At 43.0% G+C, this 23,559-nt stretch overlaps 1 protein-coding gene across 2 annotated transcripts in view; it reads left to right on the top strand.

The window, feature by feature from the left end:
* The first annotated feature begins 11,151 nt into the window (after window positions 1-11,151).
* The window catches only part of LOC147902770 (calcium-dependent lipid-binding family protein), a 227,504-nt gene continuing 215,096 nt past the window's right edge, over window positions 11,152-23,559 (top strand). For both annotated transcript variants that reach the window (XM_087373773.1, XM_087373775.1), the window contains exons 1-3: window positions 11,152-11,556; window positions 11,694-11,775; window positions 13,555-13,658. In XM_087373773.1, coding sequence (XP_087229899.1) covers window positions 11,542-11,556; window positions 11,694-11,775; window positions 13,555-13,658 — 201 coding nt within the window. In that variant the 5' untranslated portion in view covers window positions 11,152-11,541. The remainder of the gene's footprint in view (window positions 11,557-11,693; window positions 11,776-13,554; window positions 13,659-23,559) is intronic.

Genomic DNA, 23,559 nt, shown 5'->3' on the forward strand with positions numbered 1-23,559 from the left:
TCAGGCATAAATACATCATGTGGTGCATGAGAAAACACTCCTCAAGAGGAGGAAGAAAACAACCAAGGTTGACACTGAAAATGCCATCTCATCTATCAAATAGTTTCAAAAAATTCCTAAAACTTTTCGTGTTTTAGTTATATTTTGGCCTGATAAGTTGAATAGTTTTAGGAAATCTATTGCAAACGTAAAGCTTCTCTATGAACCCTAGTCAGTAGACCAAACCCTTGGTGTCCGTGCCTTTAAGGGCCGATACACACTGCCTAATGCCCACCCATGCGAGAGAAGGTGCACTTACATAGTAGGCGGACGGACGAAAATAAAAATCTATGACCTGACAAGTGAAGAGTGGCAACTCAAATCATAGAGAGCCATTGCCAAGGTGTTTTTTTTTTTGGGGGGGGGGGGCGGAGGAGGAGCCAACTCAAGTCATGCAGACCCAGACCCATTGTTAGGGATGTTTTAGGGGACTGGCTGCTCATAGACCCATTGTCGGGGATCAGCAAGGGGGGTTGGGGGGGGTCTTGTGGGTGGGTTTCACACTTGTTCACCAGCAAATCGATGGATGAGTGCCACCCAATGTAAATCACGCTAATTGGAAAAGAATTTCACATGCATCCACCTTGCTTCCCCCAAAAAAAAGCATGCCGACAATTGAGTCATGCCTGGGCATGAGGAAAATCATGGGCGGCCTAGCTGCAGTGCCCAAGAAGTTCTTCAAGAGACAATGACAAATCGAGAGACGCGCCCATGATTTTGAACCTGGCCTAGCCCAATTTGGTGAACTATTGGAGCAACATGTATTATATTACTTTATCCATCCGCCCAAGTGTGAATGAAGGTCTGGAAATCTGTCTTCGAAACATGGCGAACATGAAAAATGTGGATGGTGTGAAACAACTCGTGGCTGCTCACAATGATCTTTTCTTCGTGGATGCAATCACGAGGCAAGCACATTGACCTACACCCCTTTGTCTGCATATGTTAAAATCCTAAAAGAAGAAACAAGAAGAATTTCATTCATGTGGCTTGCCCAGAGAGAGAAAGAGAGACAGAGAGAGAGAGCGGGGCCAGCCCGTTCCTTCCTGCACAAGCCATAAATTTGGGATGGTATCTGGTACAAGACTAATGTTGGAGTCAACATTCCATGCATGCATGCATGTGGTATTACTTAACTACACCATTTGAGATATTGGGCAACCATATGGATGTTTCCTTACAGTGAAGAAACATGGTGCTGGTATTGCAAGGGGATTTTTTGAGATAATTGCATTTGACTTTCTTTTGTTAATTGTCCAGCCTAGACACTTAGCCTGACTCCCTTGATTGGTTCTTTGAGTTACCCAAAACATGTATACTACCTTTTGCTAAACCATTATGGTGAGCCAAAATCGACTATTGGCCTTGCAAGGTGGTGTTTATTCCATTTTGTTCCATGCCTGTTAAAATCCTTCAAGGGCATTCTCTACTTTGCCTAGGTTGGTTGACATGATCATATTTATGCCTATGGTTGCTACCCTCCTCAGGCCCGCTTACATTTGCTGGTTTTCTTCACTTCTGTACAGTCTCGCTATCACATTCCAAGTGTGCTCTCTCATTGTATAGTGGGGTTCCAACTATCACATTCCTAACAGCATGTACTACCTCTACCAGAAGGCCTACATATCTTGCCCTCTCTTGCTCTCTATTGCAAGGTGTGGCAAGCGAGTGTGTGTGAGGAGTGACTTTTTTGAGTGAGTTTTTTTTGGCAACCAACATGTTTTGTTCCACCTATTCCACTTATGACACATCTCTCTCTCTCTCTCTCTCTCTCTCTCTCTCTCTCTCTCTCATCTTTTTTTCCCACCATTTTAGATAAATTTTTAGCCCAAAAGGGCTTCTAGAGGAGAGCTAGCATGCACAGAATCCCACCAGAGATAGAATTTCATGAAACTAACAAGAGAAATGAGCTCATTTGATACGTTTCGATCGTTTTGATACCAAACATGAGTAAATTTGGATATTTCTAGCAAAAGTGAAAATTTTTAAAGCCCAAACTGGCATCCAGAGGAGGGTGCTGGCACCCTCCTCTAGATGCTAATTTAGAGGACTAAAAAAAGAAACCAATGAATTTTTTTAAAGCCCAAATTAGCATCTAGAGGAGGGCGCCGGCACCCTCCTCTAGATGCCAGTTTGGGCTTTAAAAAAATTCACAACTTTTGTTAGAAATATCCAAATTTACTCATGTTTGGTATTAAAACGATCGAAACACATCTAATGAGCTCATTTCTCTTTTAAAAAATTCATTGGTTTTCTTTTTTAGTCCCTCTCTCTCTCTATAAAAGAAATTAATGAAATTTTTTTAGCCCAAATTGGCATCCAGAGGAGGGCGCTGGCACCCTCCTCTAGATGCCAGTTTGGGCTTTAAAAAAATTCTCAACTTTTGCTAGAAATATCCAAATTTACTCATGTTTGGTATCAAAACGATCAAAACACATCAAATGAGCTCATTTCTCTTGTTAGTTTCATGAAATTCTATCTCTGGTGGGATTCTGTGCATGCTAGCTCTCCTCTAGAAGCCCTTTTGGGCTAAAAATTTATCCAAAATGGTGGGAAAAAAATATGAGAGAGAGAGAGAGAGAGAGAGAGAGAGAGAGAGATGTCATAAGTGGAATAGGTGGAACAAAACATGTTGGTTGCCAAAAAAAACTCGCTCCTCGCACACACTCAACCATGGCTTGCCACCTTGCAGTAGAGAGCAAGAGAGGGCAAGACACGTAGGCCTTCTGGTAGAGGTAGTACATGCTGTTAGGAATGTGATAGTTGGAACCCCACTATACAATGAGAGAGCACACTTGGAATGTGATAGCGAGACTATACAGAAGTGAAGAAAACTAGCAAATGTAAGCGGGCCTGAGGAGGGTAGCAGCCATAGGCATAAATATGATCATGTCAACCAACCTAGGCAAAGTAGAGAATGGCCTTGAAGGATTTTAATAGGCATGGAACAAAATGGAATAAAAACCACCTCGCAAGGCCAATAGTCAATTTTGGCTCACCAAGATGGGAAAAGGATGGTTTAGCTAAAGTTAGTATACGTGTTTTGGATAACTCAAAGAACCAATCAAGGGAGTCAGGTTAAGCATCTAGGCTGGACAATTAACAAAAGAAAGTCAAACGCAATTATCTCGAAAAATCCCCTTGCAATACGAGCACCATGTTTCTTCACTGCAAGGAAACATCCATATGGTTGCCCAATATCTCTTGTTAGTTTCATGAAATTTAGTCTCTAGTGGGATTCCTCTAGAAGCCCTTTTGGGCTAAAAATGTATCCAAAATGGTGGGAAAAAAAGACAAATTATCATGGTGGGGGAGAGAGAGAGAGAGAGAGAGGCTCAAAAAAGAAATCAAAGAACTTTTTCTTAGCCTAAATTGGCATCCAGAGGAGGGCGTCAAAGCCCTCCTCTGGATGCCAGTTTGGGCTAGTAACAATTTCACAACTTTTGTTAGAAATATCCAAATTCAGTCATGTTTGGAATCAAAATGATCGGAACACATCAAATGATCTCATTTCTCTTGTTAGTTTCATGAGATTCTGTCTCTGCTGTGATTCTATGCATGCTAGCTTTTGGCTGAAAATTTTACCCAAAATGGTGGGAAAAAAAGACAAATTATCATGGTAAAAAAGGTGGGGGAGAGAGAGAGAGAGAGAGAGAGAACCACGGTGCATGCATGAGAGAGGGGATAGAGAGAGAGATGACAAAGTTACACATAGATGTAGATAGAGGATCTATACATAGGAGAAAGAGGAGAGAGAGAGAGAGAGAGAGACTATTGGAACCTCAAGTGGATGAAATTGGGAAGCTATAAAAATGAAATGCAGGGCATTTGTGCTTACAAATTGTGTACCATATAAGCTTGTTGAATGTGTGTGTGTGTGTGTGTGTGTGTGAGAGAGAGAGAGAGAGAGAACAGTGCATGCATGAGAGAGGGAGTAGAGAGAGAGGTGATGGAGTTAGACATAAATGGAGATAGAGGGTTGCAATGATTACAAGGAGGACGAAGAGAGAAAAGATACAAAAAGAGTATTTGTGTGTGTGTGTGTGTGTGTGTGTGTGTGTGTGTGAGAGAGAGAGAGAGAGAGAGAGATGTCATAAGTGGAATAGGTGGAACAAAACATGTTGGTTGCCAAAAAAAACTCGCTCCTAAACTCACTTCTTGCCCTTCCCCACCATGGCTTATGTACCATCCCTCATCATAGGCATGTTGCTTTGCACTTTGGTTGTTGATAGCACTGTACAGATCACTGAAACAACATCATATAAGGAGATCTTGGTTTTGAAACCTTCTCCAACTAATCAACTATTGTGTTTGGCTTTTGACAGATTTACAATCGGTATTGGGGCTATGCTAGGGCTTTGGATTACCTACCAACAATGTAAATTACAAGCATTACTATGCAATTACTTTAATGACAAAGCATCAAATAGATCATCTTGTCATTATGTCTCATACCGCTCCTTTGAAATTTCCCTAGTTGTGAGTCCTAACTCCCCACCAACTTAGCCAACTCTCCATTTAAGGCAGCTCTTTGTTCAGAACATTCCCTCACCTCCAAAATGCTTCTATCTCTTCATATATCTAGTCTATCCCCTCCCTTGTTTCCCTGAGATGGCATTGCTCACACAAATCCTTATGCTCCACATGATGGGTAGTTGCTATGTATGCTTGGTGTTGGTGCAAGCTTTGCATTCAATGGAATAGGCATGAGTTCTCCCTTCCTTTCATCTCAAGACCTCCAATAAATTTATCTCACATGGCCAACCACACCCCCTGTGCTTCATTGGCCATAAGTCCATAAAAGTTTGCCTTCTAATGGCAAGAGTGTAGCATGACCTGGACAAGATTCTCTTAGAAGATTATTTGAGTCTCCATATCTTCTTCTTTCATCTCAAGGTGGCACTTTGCACAAGCTACGATAGAAAAAAAAAATTTTAAAAAGGAGGATGCACTCTATAAAAACATTTTTTGATACATGCAATTGAGCAAACATTATACCTTGAATCATAAACATGGCAAGAAAATGTGCTCCAGCCAACCACTCTTTTTGTGTGATGAAACATCACCCAACTAGTCTTCAAATCACCATAACCATCCCGATTCCTGTGATTGACTAGATCAGCCCCTAAGGCTGGACCCCTTGTAGACATTTTAGAAACAAAACATCTATCCTCCTCAAATCCTTGAGCAAAGAATCAACTACAATGGAAGAACTCATACATGCATTTCTATTTTAGCTTGAAGATACTATTTACTTCACCACTGCCAGGTAAACTAGCTCTCTTTGCTTTGCCAACAATGTCTTGCAAGATGATTAAAACAGTAATAACAAAATCATTAACCCACTGCACCTTGCAAGCATCACTATATTCAACACCAAGAGATTGCCTACAAAGAATTGACTACAATGGAAGAACTCATACATGCATTTCTCTTTTAGCTTGAAGATGCTATTTACTCCACCACTGCCAAGTAAACTAGCTCTCTTGGCTTTGCCAACATGTCTTGCAATATGAATAAAACAATAATAACAAAATCATTAATCCTCCGCACCTTGCAAGCATCACATTCTTCAACACCAAGGGATTGCCACTTACCTACGTGTTTTTACTAGTGGCTTCAATTGTTGCATAACTCAACATTACCATAATGATCCTCCTTAGGTCATTTTGCATTCAATATTGATCTTCTATGAGTCTTCATGTCACATCCATTTGAAATTTCATTCATGGAAACTCCTCCACTCTTACAACACACCCGACCCTTCTCACAAAGGCACCTAAACTTGTTGATGCACATCCTAAATGTATGTAAGCTACAACACTACACCCAAGAGATATTGCATTTCTACTTGCTTTGGAAATTTCTAAGGAGGGTTCATCCTCATTTGTCTCCACTATCTCTACTCTGGATGGCATTGGAAGGTTTTCATCAACAATTGAAAAAGGCATCCTTCTGGGTGACCCAACCTTGTCTACACTTGCTTTTTGTGGCGGCCTTGAGGAAGATCCACTTCCAATTGATGTTGGTTCGTTACTCCCATGCGATTCCAAAACATTTATCGGTGCATGGGGAGAGGAACTTGATATTGTGGATTTCTAATTTACTATGGAATGCATGCTGTCATCGCCATCCACCTGAAATTTTTCAAAGGTTCTCTCATTACTATCTCTATCATCATCTACATAGATGGTGTCTAGACCACATTTAGCATTGGCTGATGAGGATGGCCTCATTGTGGACACTACATACCTAGCAGCAACCAAGCTTGAATCCACAATGAAATGCAAAGCTCCATCCATGTCGGCGTGCTCCACTATGGGACTATGGTTTGACCACCAATAGGATTGGTAATCACTCCATTCAATCCGCCAAACTACAACTGTACAGGAAGTTTAGCTGCCAATAAAGTGCAACAAGGAGATAATCATGCTCCCAAACCCAACTGGCTACCTTGAGATGTCGTGGTTGATCGTCTGTACCAATGTTGAGATACCGCCAATCCCGTTGGTCAACTTTGTTTCTAAGTTGTGCTAAGTGATTGAACTGAAGCTTGCATTGTAGCCATTTATGAAGTTTATGACTGAGAGTAGAAGAAGATCACTACCCTTCTGTTTATTGAAGGCCAGTTTCAGTGGTTCCATTGCCGGGATTTGAACCCGGGTCGCTTGGGTGAAAGCCAGATATCGGGTCTCCCCCTCGAAAAGGTTCGACCACCTCATGAACCCTGCGAGTGAGAAAAGTCCGCTTCTTACATCGTGTCATCCGACGTGAGATGCGATGCACCTCAAATGATGTCAGGTGTCCCAGGGCTTGCTCACGTGTGAGGTGAGCTCTCATCATCATATCAGCGGTTCTAAGGCATCTTCCCAACCGAGGCATGTGTGGGTCGAGTCATATGGAAAGATATGATGGCAATCTCGTGTACCATTGAAGCCAAAGTGGCTGAAACCTGAGCAAGATCTACCTCCGCTCTGTGTAGGGTCAGAAGCTCTCGAGCTAAGTGACTCACGTAAATTGGATCGAGGGTCCGGTCAAAGTGAACATGGGTCCGGGTGGGCGCACGGAGGTCTCTCTCTGGCCTAGTAGCAGAAATACAGAATGTCAGATATGAGTGATTAGCCCCGAGTGGGGGAGGGGGTACTACAAAGTCATGAATATGATATGCAAAGGCAAGGGAGCCTATCGGGTAGTCCACTTTGCTTGTCCCCCCTCCATGTGGGAAACAAATGAGTCCACTGGATGATGGCCATCTCTGAACGCCGTTGTATATGATCAGATCATAGACTGCTACCATAGGAAGTAGGTGCCGCCCATACCTGTCACGTGTGGAGACTGAGTATCTCATTATCTCGAGCTCAACTACATCTAAATCTGGTACTATGAGGGAATTGGATGCAAAGTTAAGTAGTCCCACCTGGTTGTCCCCCATTGAAGTCATCAAGGAGGAGGATGCCACACTGTCTAGAGAACTCTGTGATATCATCATGTATACTCTCATACCGGTTGTTCCCTTTTGTGGCAACCTCACGTGCATAGGATGATGTATTTGGAGGCAATGAAGATCGTCGTGCCTCTCGTATCTGGACTCTAATCCAGATGTGCCATGCATGTTCCTCTTTCCTAACCACTGAAAGGGATGGCTTGAGAGCTGATTTGAAGAGGACAGCCACACCCCCAGAGCCTTGTACTCCACTATTCCTCCTCAGTTCCCTCCTATGGGCACGCTTCTATGTGTATCCTGTCATAGTGGGCAGCCCTCTCTTTGGGTTCTCATGAGTCATGTGTCTCAGTATAGAAAACTATGTCCGTGTCAGTGTATGTCTCCAAGAAACCTCCTGGGTCGAACCAGAGGGTACCATTGCAGTTCCAAACCACCATTTTCAAGCCCCCATGTGCCCTCTTCCCCTGGGTGTGACACCATCATGTGCTGTCTATTTCTCATTCTTCTCTTCCTTCCCTTTCTCCCTTGTCTGCTCTCTCTCTGATAATCACTTTTCCATCCCTATAGGCATCCCATTTACCTGCATCTCTTGCTACCATAACCCAAACCATTCCCTCTCTCCGATGTTCCTGCTGCAATAATGTGAGGTCATCATCCAAGTATATTCTGGTCCCCTTCAAGGTTGCCCTCATACTCATGAGAGTAGATCTATCTACAATTGTTCGGAGTTTCATTACAAGGGGTCTTGTTGGGGCCTCAACTTTACCAACCCTCCATGCTGTCTCACATGTGAGGTTGACTCCCATTTTGGTGAATAAAATCTTGGCATCTGACATGGGGGTGTCTCCAACTGTTAAGCCTCTGACTAAGACATTTAAAGCCTTGTTGTTCCTTCTTTTCTCTTCCTCTAGAGCTTCAGAGATGATCTCTTTCTTGGGGGCTACTGCACCTTTCTTAACCACATTCTTCCATTCTAGCATATATGCATTTCCTTTAGTGATTTGCTGTGCGAACACAGCATGCTTCCCTTGGTAGTTTGCAAGGCTGCCATCTCCTTCTTGAGCTTTTCATTCTCAGATTTTAGCACTTCCATTGCATTGCACATCCCTTCCGGTGTCCCTTGCATGTCCCTTAGTTGCTGTAATTCTGTCCCCATGGCTTGCATTTTGTCATTGAGGCTATTCTTTTCTGTTTCCCATTGGCTGTGTCCTTGGAAGACCCTACTTGGAGGATCTCTTACTGAAGTTCTTGTGACTTGTTGATCTTGGGATCCAACAATGTCAGTTGGACTTCCAATGGTAAGTGGGATGGTAAAAGGAATGCTAACATGGGCAACAAACGCTAAAGGAGTGGTCACAAGATAGGCATTAAATTTTCCTAGTAGGACAAGGAAAATACATCATGTGGTGCATGAGAAAACACTCCTCAGAAGGAGGAAGAAAACAACCAAGGTTGAGGCTAAAAATGCCATCTCAAGTCTATCAAATAGTTTCATTTTGGCAATTTCAAAAAAACCCTAAAACTTTTCGTGTTTGAGTTATATTTTGGCCTATTAACTTGAATAGTTTTAGGAAATCTATCTGCAAACGTAAAGCTTCTCTATGAACCTTGGTCACTAGACCAAACCCTTGGAGTTTGTGCCTTTAAGGAGTAGGGAAGGGCCATGGGGAGGCCCTTCTAGAAAGGAAGTCGGCCGAATTTCGATGATCGGACGATTGGGAACCAAAATTCGGCCAGATTTCGATCGAGAAGGCCGACACATGGCCTTTCCCGATCGTCAATGGCGATGCAGAGGCAACATGTGACACCAAACTTTTGGAGGGGTGTCGGGTTTCTCAAGGGCAGATTCTGCATTAGGGGTCAGTGATCCGATGGTGGATGAGATTTAATCTCAATAGATGCATGTCCTTGACGGGCCGATACACAGTGCCTAATGCCCACCCATGGGAGAGCAGGTGCGGTTACATAGTAGAGGCAAATGGGCAAAAATAAAAATCTATTACCTAACAAGTGGAGTGGCAACTCAAGTCATACAGAGCCGTTGTCAAGGATTTTAGGGGGGGGGGGAGGGGCCACCATGCAGACCCATTGTTAGAGATGTTTGAGGGGATTGGCTGCTCAAGTCACAAAGACCCATTGTCAGGGATGGGCGGGGGGTGGAGTCTTATGGGTGGGTTTCACACTTGTTCGCTCTCAAATCAATGGATGGAGTGCCACCCAATGAGAAATAACGCTGATTGGAAAACAATTTCACATGCATCCACCTGGCTTCCCAAAAAAAAATCGTGCTGGCAGTTGAGTCATGCCTGGCATAGCCCAAGAGGTTGTCCGAGAGACAATAACAAATCGAGAGGCATGCCCAAGATTTTTAACCTGGCCTAGCCCAGTAGCATTTATTATATCACTTTATCCATCAGCCCGAGTGTGAATGGAGGTTTGAAAATCTATCTTTGAAACATGGTTGACATTTGGTGGATGGTGTGAAACCCCCTGTGGCTACCCACACATATCTTTTCTTCACAGATGCAATCATGGGGCAGCCACGTTGACCTACGTCCGTTCATCTGCGTTAGACAAATTAGCCATAGGTTAATTGAGAGTGAATTTGGGGCGGGATACTAACACTTTTTTTTTTTGCCTAGAAAAATTAGAAAGTCATATTAAAAGAAAAGAGGGGAAAAAATTACGGAGCTTGCAAGGCTCGATATGCCGCGGCTCCCTCAGTCCATTTGTGGCTATTATTAAAACTCAACACATCTAGAATTTCACTTTGGACATCCTTGACCAAATTGCCACTAATGGGCACCTCTCAAAAAATGAGGAAATTACGTACTCTCCAAATGTATTGTAAAGTGACTGCACACACAAGATCCCAAACACGGCGGAGGGAAGAATTAAGGTTACCATGATCTCCTAGTAGAACCATCTTCCATCTAAGACAAAGGCAAATGTGTGCCCTGGGTAGCCAACTCTGTAAATAACCCCAAAGCCTCCATACCACCAAACATTGCCAAAAGAGATGGAAATGGGACTCCAAAGCAATCTTGCAACAAGATGAATTTCATTCATATGGCTTGCCCTAAAGAAGAGAGAGAGAGAGAGAGAGAGAGAGAGAGAGAGAGAGAGAGAGAGAGAGAGTCATGAATGCATGCATTGAAAGCCCCTTACAACAGCCTATAAACAATTCAATGGAGCATAGGTGGACCAATCACCTTAAAATAAAAAGAAATGTCTAAAAAAAAAGGTGAATGATATATCTATCATTCATTAGGCCTGCTGTGTATGGGTGAAATGCTCAAGGGAGCGCATAAAATTGGAGGCCCAAGGGAAGGAGATTAAGAGTGTGCAAAGAGGAGTAAATGAGAATGGCCCAAGGGACCCCAAATCATCAATACTCTACAAGTGCACCAACCAAAATTTAACACCTAAGAGAGCATAAATAATAACAACGATTTTATTTTTCCCATCTCAAAACCTCAACCTTCACTAAGGCTACCTACGGTAGAGAAGAAGAAGAAGAAGAAGAAGAGATGATGATGCTGGATAAACGTAAGCTGCCGACTCAGCACAGAAACTAAGGCGAAAGCTGCAGAGCTTAAAAAAAACACACACTCATATATATATATGCTCAAATTCTTAATCAGTCCTCTCTCTCTCTCTCAAATTTCTCCCTTTCTCTGCTGCAGCTGTGAACCCTATCTTGCTCTCCCTCCCTTCCATCCATCCCCTTCCCTTTCCGTCGCTTCCATCCATTTCTAGCTCCCATTTCGACATTTCACCCTCCTCCTCTCTATCGTTTTTCATCCCCTTCTCGATCGCTCACTTCTTCATCCCTTTTCGGGGTCCTTGCTGCTCCAATTCCATCCACTTGAGCCCCCCCCGATCGCTTCCTCACTCTCACAATGCATCGTCCCACTCTGATTGGCGTTAAATTGGCGAAGATGGACTTCATTGAGCTCTGGACCCCCGGTTGCCGGAGGCCTTTGAGCGTCAAGACCGGGACACGGGAATGAGCACTTGTTTAGCATTGGGGGAGCCTCTCTGCGCACTGTTTCATCATGTTTGAAGCTCATGTAATTTCGCACACGTCTCACGCACATGTCGAGCAATTTTGATGGACTAGTAGACGAACAATGATGACAATACAATAGTTTTCGTGTTTCGTATCTTAATCCAAAAATTTCAGCTCATTTTGCTGATGACGTGGCAGGTTTTGCATCTTCTGCGGCAATATTTAGGAGAGTACGTTCGAGGCTTGTCAGCTGAAGCTCTAAAAATTAGCGTTTGGCAAGGTCTTCTGCATAATACCAGTTCTCAATCCTTCAGCTTTCTTTTTGTGGAGTCTTTCAGTATAATATTGTTTGGTTCTTTATTCGGGGAATCATAAGCATAGATATGTCTGACAGTCGTTTCGGCGTTTCGTTTTCCACCACCCCAATAAATAACCGGTGTTTCCAGAATTGAGAACTTGCAATTGCAATCTTTCCTTACGTAAATTGTTTCGCAAATGCAGGGAATAATATGAATTTGCAAAGCATTCAGGATACAGTAGATGAACATATATCTGTTATAAGTGCGTGTTTTTAGGTACCTTTCTACATGCCTTCAGATGGTGTGGAAGATGCATAACAAAAGCACATTTGAAACTTTCTATAATCAGCTTCCGAAGGAGCTAATAATAGTAAGTACAAAGAAGAAAAAGAAACCAGCCTGTCTCTGGAGAACCCAGCTCACTGCCTAGGGAATCTCTGAATTAGGGCTAACAGCCAGGGTGCGGTTCTATACATTCACTGAATGCATCGACCGGTAAAAGTGTAGAAAATAGTTGCACACCAAGCCTTGCAGAAACGCTCCCGTCTCTCAATCCTACGCCAGAGGTACACTTTTGTCTGATTAATGCAATTGTGTGCCGCACCCTTTACCTATAATTTTGAAAGTCTTGTAAATACCAATATCTATACACTCTTAAATAAACATGCCTTTTACAGCAATCAAATGTAGAATGAAAGTTGCATTTTTAGCATATATTATTTAATTGGTCAAGCTTAGTTGGTTGTAAAATGGGCTCAAGAGCAATAATTATGAACTAATAGAAGAGAGTGCGTAAAAACCAATGCAAAGGTCAAAATGTGCAGGTTTGTTGCAAGATAGTGATGGTGAGTCACAAGGGAACTTATGGTGCAAATCGGGAAGCAATTTGAAAATGTAGACTGGTTTAGCAAGAAAAAAATTAAGGATGCCAAATTTGATAGTGTACGATAAGGAAATGCAGTACAAGACCTGGTACTGCCTCAATGCATTGCCCATGCTGAGCTCTTAGTAAGTTTCGATGCAGTTATCAAGGCAATGTTAGTTAGTGGGACAACATTGTCAGCGCTGTCTCATTTGTGCAAAGCGACCCTTACACCAGCTGTGAAAGTAGCCATCCCCAGAAATTGGTTGGCTATAAGAATGGCCCTCTGCTGAGCTGACGAAGGGACGTTGCATCGACTTGATACTCCCTCGGATGGTACGCTGATGCGGGAACACCATACGCTATATAAATTTTCCTCTAAGGCAGATCCTATTCAATGACCATTTGGCCTGACTGATGCGCCCCCCCCGCCCCCTCCTACCCATCCAAATGACACAATTTATGAACATTAGCTTTATGGGTTTTTGAATATCTTAAGATCAAGCAATGGATCAAGCAACATAAGATTTCTGTGATATGATTTGTGATATTTTATCAGCTCAGTTTCTACTCAAATTGAACACTAAGTTTTGAGCCTAGGTTGTGATGCCTTCCTGCAGGAGTCTGTTGCATGAGATGGATGACTTGAAAAACTGGGATTGTCCCATACTGTGTAACTATGTTAATAGCAAAGAGAGACATTAAGAAATATTGATTATATAAATGAGGAGAAAGGCTGATTGATGTACAAAATAGATGCTTTATGGCAAATGCATTAAGCAATGCTTTTAAATACTCATAATCATCACTTTTGAACAGGGTTTGGGATTTAATGATTTCAGACCTTACAGAAGTCATTTCTTGATGATAATGGATGAAAATTTATACTTGACTGCAGGTGACGTTGTTCTCAAAGATCTGCAATTGAAAGCTGAGGCTCTCAACTCATTGAAGCTTCCTATTACTGTTAAAGCTGGTTTTCTTGGATCAGTCACATTGAAGGTAACATAGAAGCTACGTCTGATTTAATATTGTTGGAGTATGATTGATTATGAATGCCTTCGTATAGTACAAATTAAATTGATTTAATGCTCAAGTCATTCACAGCATAGCAATCCTAGTTACGGTTTGTGAGATTCTGGAATCTTTTGGAACACAGATGGCAGCTTATGCTTGGGTATTGATGAGAACATGAGTGTAGCTTTGCTTACAAAGTTCTTTTTATGTTTGATAAATTTTTTAATCTTTTACTTCTAGTTTAGTTTTATGTCCCTTACAGACCCCTTCTTCCCTTGTCTCTCCTTCTTTTATTAAAACAAAACAGAAAAATCTATTTAGTAAGATTGGGTATATTCTAGTCTTATGAAGGTATATATAACTTTATGCTAGATCAATGGGTAGCTTTATAACTGCTATAAAGGTATAGTGATGCAACAAGTCCTAGGAAATAGGCTGAGAAAACATAACACAGATGAAACAAGAATAATGCATTAGGTATGCTAGAGTCTACTAAGCAAGTAATGTGGGGTTGCAAGAAGTTTCTAGGCCTGATTGCAGTTAGTCCGGCATGTAAATTTTATTGTAGACATAATTTATCATTATGCAGTTACACTTTCATGAGGCACCAAATTAAAGAAGAAACAGCATGAGGTATTCCGATACAGTTTAAAGGGCCTTCATTTATTGTTGTGTCAAATGATCAGTACAGAAATTTGAGCCTTGGCTTGAGGGTCGAATTGTGAGCATAAGGTATCCATGCCACTTTGGCCTAATACAAGGGATGCCATGTGGACAACATGTAGGCTGACACATGGGCAATTAGGGGGCATGATATAGCAGCAAGGAGAGCTGCTACGTGGGCAGCATATAGGCTGCCACATGGGTAGCAAAGGATGCAACAGAAGAAAGAAGAAGAAGAGAGGTAATCAGCCCCTATACACTGTGGACAGAGGCAGAAATGGTGGCATCAGATGGGCAAAGGCTGGGCCAGATGTGAGCCCAGCCAAAGCCCAGCCAAAGGGGTCTGTGGGGCATAATAGCCAGCATCCAGTTGGCCATTTTGGAGCAGTTTGCAAAGCCGGCAACCCATAGACTTGGCAGCAATTTTACAGACTCCTAACTCTGTTTGGTCGGCATTGTAATAGACCAGATGGGTCTGTGCAGTCGACCAGATCTGGGTGTAGGGCAGCTGGCCGCCCCTCACCTATATATAGGGGGGCATTGTGCCCTTGCCTTGCACTTACCAGAGGCCTACTGAAGTTCAGCTAGAATGAGTACAAGACAGACGTAGGAGCAGACCTTCAGCTCTCCATAGAGCATCCAGAGCAGGAGTTGGCTGCAGGTGTAGGATCTTTGTAACAGCTTGGTAGGGTCATGTTTTGACCTATGGTTTAGCAATAAAATTTAAGCTATTTTGTCTGTTCTACTCCTGTCCTCAATTTCAGAATTGAGTGTTCTTTGTGAGTGATTCTTGTGCACCTCTTTTCAATTGAGGTTTCAGTACTTTCCTTTCCTTTGGTATTCCGTTTTTTCACTGCATGGAAGGTCTAACAGTGTATCAAGCTGTCTAGGGTACATGTGTACATTCTCCAACGTGGTATTAGAGCCATGGTAACGTGCTCGGGGAGGGAGATCTAAGAGCGAGCAATCCAGAGAGAAGTGAGAATTGAAGCCAGGTGTGTGCCTTGGTGATCAAGCCATCTGTTCCAGAGATAGACTAAAAGAGGAATGTGGCTCTTGTTCTGCTCAGTGGAGGTGTGAATTGTGACAAGGGATCTGCTTGTAAGCCAGGATTCTGTGTGCAGTTAAATCTCATTGCGACATGGTTTCCCGCATGCTCATTCAAAAGTTTGGCAAGGCAGTTATGTTGGGTGGGAACAACTATCCGATCTGGAAGATAAAGGTAACTGAAGGAGTGGAAAAGCCTGCTGATCAATTGGATGCAACAGGCAAAGCTATCAATGAAGCAGATCCAGATAAGATCAGAGAGTGTGTGCCTTCAGGGATGCTGAGGTGCTCTCAATGAGTCCAGGGATGACTGCAGATTAGCGCTTCTACACATTTAGTTGATAGTGCTTGCGTCTTAGTTCTGGACAATTCTGCATGACTTGGACGAGACAAACAATACGGATTGGATTATAATGCTCCAAATTCAGCTATACATGCTGAAGATGGAAGAATGTGGCTGGGTAAGTGAACATCTAGTGAAAATTAAATTCTAAAAGGTCAATTGGCTGCTGTTGGTCAGAAGGTGGGTAAGTAGTCGGTTGGCCAACGTCATGCTCAGTAAATTCCTAGGAGCTACAATGGGTTGGTAATGACCCTAACGACTGAAGAGAGATCAAAGCGATGGTGAAATCAGGAAAAAGAAAAAGAAGTGCTACTACTGTCATATGCCTAGAGATCTGGTGAGGGAGTATTGGAAGAAAAAGGCAGATACAAGGAAACCGATGAGGAACACTCCACACAAGATGAGCTGAGAAAGAAAAAAGAAAATGTTTGATGGAAGAGTATTTCTAGTGGTTACTTGAGTAGTCTTGAGATTACATATGTAGATCAGGAGTTGATAGTGCTCATATGGATGTTAAGCAATGTTTGGAAGAATACAATAGTGTTTGGAACTTTGTGTTTGCTGAAGGGGGAGATATCTCTGCAAAGGTGGAGGGTGAGAAGCTCCAAGCACACACAGGAAGAGTTTTCTTGGTAGAGGCATTGAGAACCTCCTGCTGGTTGGTGCACCTTGTTGGTGTGTGAAGCTCTACGAAGTCCATATTAATAGGTGAAGCTGACATTGAAGATTTGTCAAGGAGGATCAGAGACATGGTGCTGGATAGGTTTGGTACACTAGAATTGTGTGTCGGAGACCGGGGAGCCAGGTTATTTGTTACCTCGGTGAGCATTGGATTCGAAGTGGAGTGGAGCGCATTTCAGAGACAACTTGGAGCAATTCCAGGTTTTCTCAAGGATTATGATGTTGGTTGTAGAATGAGTTGAAACAGATCCATGACAATTGGTACTTGGTAGATTCTGGTATGTTTCCAGCTTCAGAGAGGACAGCTGAATGTACAAAGAAAAAAATCTAAATTTGTATGATTGGACATATTCTAGTCTTACAAATGTATATGTTTCCAGCTTCACAGAGGACAGCTGAATGTACCCGTTGGTTGTACCTGGGTGTCTTTACCTGGGTGTCTTGATGCTCATGGCAGATCCATGATGGATCTTAGCTGTGCCATCGAAAAGTGGTGCTGTCATTATACCTGTGTACTTGCTAGGTTCCTGGAGTTCAAGGATCATGCAAAACTGGATATGAAGCTCTGTTGGCTCTTTCCTACTGCTTTCGTAGGAAGAGGTGGGTTTTCTCAGTATGCAGGGTTTCGAGGCTTTTTGTCACCTACAGATATATTGGGGTTGTCGATTGTAGTATACGTGTAGCTTAGGACCTCGAGTTGTGTTCCAGTGAGAGACGTAGGCTTAAGTGTGGTAAGTAAACAAAGTGCATGCATGTGTAAAAGGAACATAAATCATCTTCGTTGAGGTAATCAAGGCTTTCGCCTTCATTGGGGGTTGTAGGGTTTCGGAGGAGTTTAATTGTTAGAAGGAGGTTCCAAGGTTAGAAGGAGGTTCCAGGGTTCAGAAGGAGGTTCTAGGGTTCAGAATGAGCATGAGGTATGAATGCCACATGGGTAGATGCAATTGGATCAGGCCTGCCGCCCAATACAAGGGCTGCTATGTGAACATAATATAGGCTGACATGTGGGCAGCATAGTGGGCATGATATAGCAGCAACGAGAGCTGTCATGTGGGCAGCGTATAGGCTGTCTCATGGGCAGCAAAGGCTGCAGCAGTAGAAAGACGAGTGAGGTTATACAGCCCTTATAGGCTGTGGAAAGAGGCCAGAAATGGGTGCATACTTAGAGCTTTCACCATGTTGTGCATTTCTCTGAGGTATTCTGCCTTTGAGCTGCACAGTCCGCATTTTGCAAAGGCGGCAGACCACATACTTTGGCGGCGATTTTACAGACTCCTACTCTGTTTGGTCGGCAGTTTACAGACCAGAAAGGTCTGTCCCTGTTCTAGGTGTTGGGGGTAGAATGCCCCCCCGCCTATATACAGGTGCATTGTGCCCTTGTAGCACTTACCAGAGGCGTACTGAAGCTCACAGAAGTGGTCAGCCAGAGTGACTGCAAGGCAGACTTGGATACAGATCTTGAGCTCTCCTTAGAGCATCCAGAGTAGGAGTTGGCTGCAGGGTAGGAGCTTAGTATTGTCATGTTTTGGCCTACATTTTGAGCAATAAAGTTTGAGCTATTTTGGCTGTTCTAGTGTTCCTTTGGTTCAAGGTTGTTTCTGTGATATTCCATTCTTCTGTTGCGTGGGAGCTCTAGCAATGTATCAAGTTGATTAGGGTACAAACATGGATGCTCCAACAGACACTAAGCTTCAAATGCCTCTAATCACTTCAATATTCTTTTCCCCTTTTGCAACAAGAGAGGAGAAGTAGCTTGCCTCTGTGTCCAAATTATAAGTCAAGGCTCCCTTTAAGTCCATGTCATCCCACTATAGTGCTTAATGTGATTGAGATCAATTCATTTGCACCTCTCCATCTACCTCCTATGTGCAATAAGAAGCTCGCTGCATGTATTGGAGATTCTCAACTTTTTAGCATCAACACCCCCATCTTTTTAACTTCCTCTGCTATTATAGATGAGCTCACATCCTTATGAGCCAACCAAAGAATCTTGAGATGGGCCCCAAAGTTTCACAGTTAATTTTACTTTTTACCCACTGTTGGGCGCTGATGACGTCAGTGGGGATGTCATAGTAGCTAGTCCCTGCTATGCATGATGGAGTTTATGGTTTTCAACCTTGTGAGTGACTATCATGAGATTGAAACTGCACTATGTTGTGTTTTTAAAGGATGAGTTTGGGAATGTTCCTGGAATCATATAATTCTTTCTTATCTTAAATGGTGCGTTGCCCTATCAGCTAGATTTAGATTTAGATGCTCGTTAGGGAGAGACTAAAATGAAAACGTTTAGACTTCACAAGCAGTTGTAGCTTGATTGAAGAATTTTTGGACTACCTTTTGATTAGCCTTCTCCTTTAGTGCTAGCCTTCGTCATGGCTGAGTGTGCCCTTCACCTCCGGAGTGCCGACAGAAACTCAGTACGAAGACTTTGTATAAATGGATGCTCAAGTATGTGTGGGTGTGTGGATTTGTATATGTGAGAGCATATTTTTATACTATGGTCTACACCCACTGTTGGGCGTTGATGACGTCAGTGGGGATGTCATAGTAGCTAGTCCCTGCTATGCATGATGGAGTTTATGGTTTTCAACCTTGTGAGTGACTATCATGAGATTGAAACTGCACTATGTTGTGTTTTTAAAGGATGAGTTTGGGAATGTTCCTGGATTCATCTAGGTATATTTACTTCTTGCCAAAAAAGTCTATGCAAGTAATTTCTTGCTTTTCTGTGACGTTGGTGTGCAGGATGCCTTCAATGATTACCATTTTTTGGTTAACCACCAATCTCGTCAACCCATCAAAGATTCTCCATCACCAATCTCATCAACCCATCAAAGATTCTCTGCCCACTATGAGAGTATGTGTAAAGCACAAACATGTGAGGATGTTATAGTAGCTAGTCCCTGCTATCTGTAACGGAACTCTTTGGTTTACAACCTTGGGAATGACTATCATGAGATTGAAGCTGCACTATGTGCTGTGTTTTTAGAGGAAGAGTTTGATCATTTTTCTGTTCTCTTTCTCTCTCTCTCTCTTTCTCTATCTATCTATGTGCGTGTGCGTGTGTGTGTGTGGCCTCTGTGTTGGTCAGGCCGTCACCTAGATCTTGGAAATACACTCTGTTTGCAGAGTATTCATTGGAGCCGGGTCTTTGAGCCACCATTGGTTCATCTTCAGCCTAGGAAGGCTTACTTGTAAGATTTGGGGCAGAGAGAGAGCAAGAGAGCTAGGTGAGAGCTGAAAGCTTGAAAGCTTAGTTGCAATGAAGAGTGTGAGAGTACAACTGAAAGAGTGAGAGATAAGGTTTTGTCCTAGTGACAAAACCTTAGTAGTCACTAACCATAGTTAGTGAACTAACTGTGGTTAGGGGGAAAAACCTCTTAAAGAGGGAAAAGTGTCCCTAACTAGCTTATTAAATTACATTGGTCACTGCTGAATTATATCTATAATTCTAACACCCCCCTGCAGTGCCAATGTCATGTACAAGGCTGATCAATCACCAAACGGATATAAGTTGAGGGCACTGCGAAATGCCTCAAACTTTTCACGTGGTAGTGCTTTGGTGAAAATATCTGCAACGTTGTCATGTGTGGACACAAAGATCATACTGATCTCTCCTGCATGCAACTTCTCTCTGACGTAGTGATAGTGAACCTCAATGTGCTTCGTGCGAGCATGAAACACTGGATTCTTTGCCACTGCAATGGCACTCTGACTATCAGTGAGAATTGGAGAAGGACCCTCCAATGACAGATGAAGATCAGCAAATAGACGTCGCATTCAACTGTTGCTGTGAAAGCTGCCCTGTACTCAGCTTCACATGATGAGGTAGCCATTGTAGATTGTTTCTTGCTCAGCCAGGAAATGCAAGATTTACCCAAAAAGAAACAATTGCCACTAGTGGACTGCCTAGTGTCATAATCACCAGCCCAATCTGAATCATTGTAGGCATGCATCTGCAAGTCACCCCCCCTGGGAAATAACAAGCCAAAAGACTTCGTGCCCTGCAAATAACGGAAGATGCGCTTAACTGCCTGCCAATGCATAGTTTTTGGGCTGTGCATATACCTGCTCACGTGAGATACTGCAAACTGAATATCAGGTCTAGTGTTGTAGAGATATATGAGGCATCCAACAGCCTGACTGTAAGATGTGGCATCAACTGATTCTCCTGCATCATGCATTGTGAGTTTCAGCCCCGGCTCCATGGGAGTGGCTATGGGCTTACAATCATGCATGTTAAATCTGTCCAAGAGTTTCTGCACATACTTGGACTGAGACATAACAGTGCCACGTCTCTCTTGAGAGAACTGGAGCCCCAAATAAAAGTGAAGAGCCCCAAATCTGACATGTCAAAGTTGGTCTGCAAATCAGCTTTGAAATCTGCAATATTATCTTCATTGGACCCTGTGAGCAGTAAGTCATCGACATAAAGAAGGATTACTAAAATTTCCCCCCCATCCATATTGATGTAGAGGGTGCTCTCAGTAGGACTATTGTGCAGCCCCTTGCTGGTCAAAAAGGCATGAATCTTGGCATACCATGCACGAGGGGCCTGTTTCAGCCCATACAAAGCTTTGTTTAGCTTGCATACCTGAAGTGCATTTGCTGTAATTTCAAAGCCTGGAGGTTGTTTGACATAAACCTCTTCCAACAAGTCTCCATTTAAGAAGGCTGTTTTTATGTCCAACTGATGAACATTCCACTCAAAATGTGCAGCCATTGCAATAACAGATCGGATGGTGGTCATGCGGGATGTAGGAGCAAAAGTCTCCTCATAATCTATGTCCTTTTTCTGAGCATAGCCTTTAGCAACCAGCCTTGCCTTGTATCTGTCAATGGAGCCATCTGGCTTCCGTTTCACTTTGAAAACCCATCGTGTGCCAATGGCATGTTTACCTGGTGGCAAGTCTACAACATCCCAAGTCTGATTTTTCTTAATGGACTGCAACTCATCGTGCATGGCATTCATCCAATGCACATTGTCCTTTGCTTCTTCGAATGTTGCAGGCTCCTCATCGAGAAGAGTACCTGCATATGCTGATTCCACTGAATTAGCACCTTCCATGTGCCTTGCTGCACTGCGAGTCCTGCCAGGTAATGGAGCATCGATTTTACTCTCCCTGAGAGTTTGTAACAGCCAGTTTGGGACTGTTTTTGCTGCATGTATGTCAGCAATTTCTTGCTGAACCACCTGTTCCACTGCCTTTGGAGGTGGCAAGACATCTTGTTGCTGAATTGGAGCATCAGGAGGTGGCTGTAAATTCTGATTTGCATCAGAAGTATCAGGAGGGGAACCCAAGGCAATGGGTAGCAACCCCTCAAAAACATCCTCTGAAGAAGAAGGCATATGAAATTCAGCTTGAGTGTGAGCTGAATTTTCTGCAAATATCACATCTCTACTGACAATGATCTTGCGTGTAGCAAGATTGTAGAGACGGTACCCCTTGCTTTTTGCACTGTACCCAACAAATATGCACTTAATTGCTTTATCTGACAACTTATGCCGAAATTCAACTGGCACATGAGCATATGCAAGGCATCCAAAGACTCGGAAATGATCCACTGAAGGCTTTCTCCCATTCCAGACCTCTTAGTGGGAGCCTGATTTAAGATGTAGTTGGCACACATTAGACCTTCAAGCCAGAATTTGTGAGGCATGTGTTTGCTTTTCAGCATACATCTGTCCATCTCCACAAGAGTTCTATTTTTCCTCTCAGCTTTGCCATTTTGCTGAGGGGTCAGCCTCACTGTGAGCTGATGCACAATACCCTTGCCTTTTAGAAAAGCATCGAAATCTGCAGACAAGTATTCCCCACCTCTATCTGTGCGCAATGTCTTTATCTTGAGTCCAGTTTCATTTTCAACCATGGCTGAAAAGTGTTTAAACACCATGAACACTTCTGATTTGCGCTTCAGCCCAAAGACCCAAGTGAAATTGGAGTAATCATCAATAAAAGTAACAAAGTAGAGATGACCACCCAATGATGGAGTCCTCATGGGACCACAGACATCAGTGTGTATAAGCTGTAATTTGCGGACAGCTTTAACTGAACCATCCTTTTTGAAGGGGAATCTATGCATCTTGCCTAAAATGCACCCTTTACAGGCATGTGGAGGAGGTTTCTCAAGAGGTGGCAATGCATCAACCATAGAGTGCTTCTGAAGTGTCATCAAGCTGTTGTAATGCATGTGGCCATATCGGGCATGCCATAATTCTGCATTCTGCATGGCAGCAGTAGGAGTAGAAACTGCAAGAGCATGGGCTGCTCTTTTCTCAAAAAGATCAAGCTGAAAAAGCCCACGTAGCAGAGTACCAGATAATCTCAAGGCATAATCATTTTCCCTGTCTCGGATAGCACATTTGTCATCCTCAAAGATGACCTGAAATCCAGCCCTGTTAAGAGTGGACATTGAAAGGAGATTTTTGGTGATACCAGACACATACAAGACATCTGAAAGTCTGAAAACTGAGCCATCAATGGCGGTAAGCTCAACTTCTCCTGTGCCACGTATTGAATATGACGAGTTGTTGGCACAAGTGACTTTGTTACCAACGTGAGGTGGATGCAAGGAAGTAAAGAGACACTTTCTAGAAGTGATATGCTTGGAGGCACCGCTGTCAAAATACAAAGTATTCAGTGTTTCATTGACACTAAAAGCTGATGCATCCGTAGAGGGGTCATAACTGCAAGTCAAAAAGGCATATGTATCATCATTACAAGTGGCTGTACTATCCCGAGCATCTGGAGCAGCCAGCCTAGAATCTGAAATGCAAGATAAAAAGGCATAATCCTGTCCAACAAAGTTGGCTGCAGCATCCCCACTGTCAGATGCATGAGGAGCTGAATCTGAAACAGCCATACCGGAGTTGTTTTTCTTCTCTTTTGCAAGCCTTTTCCTGCATTCTGCAATGTGATGGCCTGGCTTTTTGCAGTAATGACAAAAACCCTTCTTCTTGGGCTTACTTGCATCATTTTTAGCCTTTTGTGAAGGCTGTCCTGACCCATTAGAAGGCTGATTTACTGATGTCTTTGCCTGTCCCTTTGTTTTTGACTTGAACTTTGAGAGCATAGCTTGTTCACCTGCACGTGAAGCCAAGTTTTTCCTGGTCTGCTCTTCCTGAAGCAGAAGTCCTATCAACTCATGAAA

Source organism: Dipteris shenzhenensis, chromosome 4, assembly GCF_047967505.1.
Source record: "Dipteris shenzhenensis isolate YYH24624 ecotype China chromosome 4, Dip_SZ_1.0, whole genome shotgun sequence".
Classification (NCBI taxonomy): Eukaryota; Viridiplantae; Streptophyta; class Polypodiopsida; order Gleicheniales; family Dipteridaceae; genus Dipteris; species Dipteris shenzhenensis.